This window comes from Camelus ferus, chromosome 13, assembly GCF_009834535.1.
Source record: "Camelus ferus isolate YT-003-E chromosome 13, BCGSAC_Cfer_1.0, whole genome shotgun sequence".
Classification (NCBI taxonomy): Eukaryota; Metazoa; Chordata; class Mammalia; order Artiodactyla; family Camelidae; genus Camelus; species Camelus ferus.
This window is the reverse complement of record NC_045708.1, coordinates 13,596,839-13,603,223: the sequence shown is the minus strand read 5'-3', so window position 1 is coordinate 13,603,223 and position 6,385 is coordinate 13,596,839. Positions and strand designations below refer to the sequence as shown.

Here is a 6,385-nt window from a genome sequence, read left to right as displayed (position 1 = left end):
AGGGGGTTTGTTCATTTTCTTTCTAATGTAAGTGCCTGCCAACCTTTGATTAGTGCCTGCTAGCCTTTGATGGATTGCCGACGTACCCACTCTAAAGGCTATCTTGAATAAACACGTAACAGCCACACAAGTACATAAAGAACCAAGCCGCCTCCTCTCACTGAGGCTCCTTTGTTTTCGAAATTTTGGTTAATTCTACCATGAAGCCATCTGTTTGTTCTCTTCTTGCTGCTTTTAATTCCTGCTCTTCTGTTTTAAATTCATCAATAAAGAGTGAGTACACAAAACCCTAGCCACTCCCTGCCTCCCCCCTCTCTGCCTGGAAGCCAATAAAAGCAGAACCCCAGGCCCACGATCTCAGGCTCTCTCTCTCCCCGCGACCTCGCTATGTGGACCCAGGTGTGTATTGTCATTTCCAGGTCCTGTAAGTAGTAAACCTTTGTTTTTGTCAAAGTTTTCTAATGGTTGTTGCTGCAGGGCATCTTGCAAACACAAGAACCATAAGGGGCTGGTTCAGCCACAACACTGGTTATTGGTAGGCTGAGATCGACACACAACATCAGTGATTTAACACAACCACATTGTATTTCTTGCTTACACCAAGACCGCTGAGGCTCTGCGGGACTCTCCAGGACACTCTCCTCCATGCTGTGACTCAGGGATCCAAGCTGTTTCCGTCTTCTGCTTCCAGCACGAGGGGCAGAGAAAGACGAGGGCATTGCATGGAGTTTTTACTTAGTTTCAGCCTGGCAGTGGCCTTCAGCACGGATGCTCACATTTTGCTGGCCAGGCTATTTCCGGGGCCCAGTTACCTGAGGAGTGTGGGGAGCAGACAGAATGGTGATAAGGATCACATCCTCTGCCTCGCTTGCTTCTGAGGGGACTGGTGTTGGGGAGTGGTAAGGCCGTGGAAGCTAAATTCTTAGTGTTGATGGGCCAGGATAAAACACATGTCTTAGAAATGAAAGCTGGAGTCACTGTGTCCCTGAGGCTGAAGAAGAAAGAGCAGTAGACCCCAGGAGCCTTGGTCAGCTCCGTCTCCAAACAGGTGAGGACTGGGGATGACATGGCGGAAGCAGAACTTGTGGGGGAGTCTCCAGGACGGTCTCTGGCTTTTTCCAGAAGGGGAGCGAGATAAAGAGGAACAAGAAAAGGCAGTGGAGGCGCTGATCCAAGTCAGTGGGAAGGGACCGTCTGCCCCATTGTATGTCTTTCTGTGCTGCAGTCCCTGGGGTCCCTGGGGCAGGACAAGTCCTCATCACCTCCTGAGAGGCTGACGTGGGTCCTGGCCCTTTGCAGAGGCTTAGTATGTGCTACCTGGGAAAGACTGATTGATTGAATGAATGAATAACACTAAATGCCCTTTTTCTTGTTCCTGAATGTCACATTTAGCAGAAGAAAGGGCAGTCGTTTGTGACCCGCTGATGGCCCCTGCCCTCTCCTGGAAGTGGTTGCAGGGAGGTGACTGCTGGCCATCCCCAGACCCAGTTCTGGGAATTTATTCACTCGGGAGAGAGGCCCAAGAGGCCCATAGAAAGTAATCTAAAATTCTGGCATCTGCTAATGGCACAAAGTTTTTCCATCCTCAGCTCTGTCCTGCCAGCTGATGCGAGGAAGAAAAGAGGATTGTTTAGGGGCACAGGTGTGCCGAACTCTGAGTTCCCCTACTGGCCATACCCCTGCTCCCTTCCCCTCCCAGCCCAACTCCCAAGCTCCCAATGGGAGCAGCCATTTAACTGGAGTTCAGAATAAACAAGGCAGTCACTTGGAAGTATCAACTCCAGCATCCTCTGAGAACTAAATACCCAGAAATTAATGCCCGGTCCCTGCTCCTTGGCTGCCTTCAAGTGTGGCTATGTTTTGTGTGTGTGTGTGTGTGTGTGCATATATGTGCATGTGTATGTAGGCACACTTGAACACAAGCCTGCACAGGCATGATTTGGTTTGTACAAGAGAGTGTGTGTGCACAAATGTGTTGTGTAGGCACATGAGTATATTATATCAAAGGATGTCTGCTCTAGGAGATGAACTCGAGTGTGTGTGTGTGTATACACATGTGTGCACACATGTGTGAGTAGGTATGTGTTTGCACACATAGGTGTATAAGGGGCCGGGAAAGTCTTTCAAAGAGAGGACTGCTGCTTTAGTTCTGGAGAAAAACACTGGGGATCGGACTCCATGGGTGAGACTCCCAAGCTTTGAATCCAGTGTTGGGTGGAGGCGAGTTGGATATGTCTAGAGAGGGACACACAACCTAGGACCTCAGGGATCTCCTGGTTTGTTAGGATGATCTGGTTGCAACCTTCCAGGAACTGTGAGTCTGATGAGGGGCATGGAGTTCTCATTAGTGCATTATGGGTGGGGGAATGGGTCTCAATGTGTGAAACGTTCACCGAAGATGGGAAGGACCTGGAGGTCGTGCGTGCGCACATTACTTGTAAACTCTGTGTGTGATGAAGGCAGTCACGCTGGACCCCACCTGGGATTGAGGAGCCTGTCTGTGTGCTCCCTTGAGGACTCCTTCACCAGGGTTGTTGAGTGTGAACAGGAGAACAGGGGCCAGGGCGGAAGAGTCTAGGAACGGAACCACCTGGGAGAGGAGTCTAGGCCAGGCTATCTGCATCTCTCCCACACAGGATCCCAACATGAAGACCCTCCTGCTGTTGGCAGTGATCATGGCCTTTGGTAAGAGTGGACCCTGACTTCTGGCTGCAAGGGGGAGGGAAGCACCCTCATCCCCCAGCTTCCCTTCCCACTGCGTCATGCCCTCAGTGGGAGGAAGAGAGGGACCATTATAGGGAGGGGGAGGGGGAGTAGCAGAGAGAAGCAGAGGGAGGACCCAGGGCCGCAGCCCCCAACACCAAGTGATTTCCTTCCAGGCCTGCTGCAGGTCCGTGGAGACTTGCTGGGTTTTCGGAAAATGATCCAGTATACGACAGGAAAGGAACCTGTGTCCACTTATGGCTTCTATGGTTGCTACTGTGGCCTGGGTGGCAAAGGGTCCCCCAAGGATGCAACAGATCGGTGAGGCCACGCCCAGTCCTCCCTTCCCTCTGCCCGCCTGTGGCCCCAGCGGGGCTGGGAGCTGTAAGCCTCCTCATGCTGCTGTCTCATCAGCACAGAACCCCAGCTGAAAAAGCAGCCAATTTTTTTTGTTTATGCATATAAATGTGTAAGGGGTGGAAAGTCTTTCAAAGAGAGGGTGCTGCTTTAGTTCTCAAGAAAAACACTGGGGACCGGACTCCCCTAGAGCAGAGGAAACTCCACTTTAAACTATTGCAACATCCTTGGGTCCCTGCCCAGGGTCAAAGAGGTAAGACCACAGAGCGCCAGGCTCCCTGGAGCCACAGGGGGACAGCCCCAATAGCGTGGTCTTGTCACAGGTGCTGCATGGCGCATGACTGTTGCTACAGACGTCTGAAGACAATCGGCTGCGGCACCATGTTACTGAGTTACAAGTTTGCTTACCTCTGGGGCCAAATCATTTGTGGTAAGAAAGAGTCCTACAACCCCGCCCAGCCTCCTTTGTTCATTTTACTGAGTGTCCACTGCGCCGGGCACCAGAGATGGATACGAAGGGACAGTGTCCCTGCGTCAGGATGCTCACAGTTGAGTGGGAAGTGAAGAAGGTGAAAATAAACATGGCAGACTCCAGGAGGAAGTAAGAAAAAGGACAGGGCCCTGAACACAGCCTGAATTTCAAGGAAGTTTCCTGAGAGTGGTGACCTCCATGCTGAGTCTTCAAGGCAGTGAGAAGTCAGGCCGAAGGAGGGTTTGGGGCACCACAATGGGAGGACAGAGCAAGGTCAAAGGGACCCAAGGGAACGGCAATAATTCCATGCTGCTGAAGGGAAATGTGAGGATAAGATGGAGCGGTGAGGGATGATGCTGGAGAGATAGGAGGGGGCTAGATCAAGACTCCAAAGCCATATTCAGTTTAGATTTTGTCCTAAAGCAGTAGGGAGCTCTTAGGCAAAGGAGTGACATGATCAGACTGGCATTTCAGAGGACTCACGCTGGCTGAGGGTGGACGAAGACAGATGGAAGGGGGGCAGCAGTGAGAAGGCCGTTGCCATAAGACAGAACATGAGACAGTAAGAGCTTGACCTATGGCAATGGTGGTCAGGATGGAAGGGGTGGAGAGCGACATTAAGTTACATTTAAGATAGAATCTGCCCAGCTTGGTAGTTGACTGGCTGGGGTGATAGGGAGCTGTTGAGTGGCTCTACAACTGTGTGGGCTGTGTAACTGAGGAGGTCCTGGTGGGTGAGGGGAGGAGGAGTTCTACTGGGAGCATGTTGAGTTTGGAGGCTTCCAGAACACCCAGGGAGATGTGCATCAGGCAGCCGGATGAAGGAACTCATCAGCTCAAGGGAGGGGTCTGGACTGGGGCACAGGTTCAGGAGGTGGCAGCAGAGAGGTGGGTATATTCACCCATTTCATGTTAAAAGGCCCAGAAAAGAGACAGAGGAGGGAGAATCAGAGAGAGAGGAGAAAAATCAAGAAAGTCAGGGAGTTGGCAAGGAGGAGATGATTAATGGCAGCCAGCTTAACAGAGGAGTCCTCCAGGATGAGGGCTGACAAGGCTCCTCGGATCTAAAGGCGGGAGGACCACTGAGGACCTCAGTGGGAGCTGGTTCCATGAGCTGGTGAGGGTAAAGCCAGATTAGAGCAGATTGGAAGGTGGGTGGGAGGTGAAGCAGAGGCAGCGAGTGGGAAGTAGACCCACGAGTGGGATTTTGAGAAAGCGTGGACTCTTGCCCAACAGCCTGAAAGATCAGAAATTACGTCTCCCCATCATGACCTCTCCATAAGGTCATGCGTCTTTCGCAGGCTTTGGGTGGCAAGCAACAAGATTCCCAACTAAAAGAGGCTCAAACATAGAAATTCTGACTCTCACATAACTGAAGTCTGGAAGGGGGCAGTGCCAGGGCTGGGGCAGCTTCTCAACTTTGTCTTGAAGGACTCAGCCTTCTCCCAACCTTCTGCTCTGCCGTGTTGGCAATGTGATGCCAAGACATGCTACAGCTCCAAGCATTATGGCTTTACTCTCCGAAAGAGGCTCTCCTTTTGTATGTCTCTCTGAGGGAGGAAATTAATACTTCCCAGAAGCCCCCAGCAGACTTTCCCGTGTGGCTCATTGGTCAGAGCAAGGTCACAGGCTACCCAGAAACCAAATCACTACAAAGGAAAAAGGGATGACTGTGGTGGGTTTACACCAATCATGACCCATTCCATGGTCCCAGGGGCCAGGGGCTTTGCACCCTGGATGCATCTGCTAGCAAGGAGAAAGACACAGGAAGGCCTTTAACAAAATACCAGTGCATGGCTGCTGGTGTTCCCATCATACTGGAGGTAAGGGTTCTGAGGGCAGGAATTCTGTCTCCCCATCAGTCAGAAATGTCTGGAACATAGATGCTTCCCAGGCTAGAAGCCCCTGGAAGACAGGGGGGCTTCTCCCCCTGACTTCCCACAAGAAACCGTAAAATATTAACAAACCCCTCATCCTGTGTTTATTTTCTTGTGATTTCAGACAAACAGGAATACTGTAGGAGAGAACTGTGTCAGTGTGATAAAAAAGCTGCCGATTGTTTTGCAAGAAACCAGAAGACCTATAATAAAAGGCTTCAATACTATAGTAACCTGCTGTGCAGTGGGAGTGCCCCCAAGTGCTGAAGGTCCCCTGATCCCAGAAGCCTTGCCACTCAGTGCTGAGTTTCCTTTTCCAGCACCTGCCCCCCTCCCCTAGCCAAGTTTCCTGGCGAATGAAGGAAACCCTCTTTCACATCCTAGAGGCAAGCCAGGAGTCCCTCCCTTCCCAGACAGAAGCCGTCTATCTGGAATGAGAAGCCCAAAGCCTGAGCATGTATGCCTGGCCCCTTCCCTCTGCTTCCTTGGGCAGCGGGGGATTTTCCCATTTCCATGCTCTTTTAAGTCAGACTTCATGCTTAGCGTAGCAGCTACACTTCTGGTGGGCTCTTCTGAATAAAGCAATCCATTTGGCAAGCTAGATGTGAGTGTGTGTATGTGTGTGCACGCACTGCTCCAGGCACTTTCAGTGTGAGAATAAACTGGTACTGTTACGGAATCGACAGGCCAGCCGAGAAACAAGCACCACTCGGAGGGTTGGAGTACTCAGATGTATTACGCCGCAGGCTCAGAGGGGTTTCTGCTCCGAAGCTCTGAGCACCTGCAAAACGTGTGCATGAGGTTTTATAGGGTTAATTACAAGCTTGGGGTATTCGGCCAAGAGACATGGAACAGCTTTAGCAGCATCATTATCACAAATGCAGAGGCAGGAAGGCAGCAAACAGACATTCCAAGGCCAGATATGCCTCTCTGAAAATCCAGCTGGCTAGCGAGAACAAACATGAGCAGGGAATCA

At 51.3% G+C, this 6,385-nt stretch overlaps 1 protein-coding gene across 1 annotated transcript; it reads left to right on the top strand.

Annotated features, from left to right (window-relative positions):
* Positions 1 to 374: 374 nt before the first annotated feature.
* Positions 375 to 5,967, top strand: PLA2G2A (phospholipase A2 group IIA). The gene is made up of 5 exons (XM_006188282.2): positions 375 to 399; positions 2,637 to 2,685; positions 2,880 to 3,024; positions 3,384 to 3,490; positions 5,534 to 5,967. The coding sequence occupies exons 1-5, from the start codon at positions 388 to 390 to the stop codon at positions 5,674 to 5,676; spliced, it is 456 nt and encodes a 151-aa protein (XP_006188344.2). The 5' UTR covers positions 375 to 387; the 3' UTR covers positions 5,677 to 5,967.
* The last annotated feature ends 418 nt before the right edge of the window (positions 5,968 to 6,385 follow it).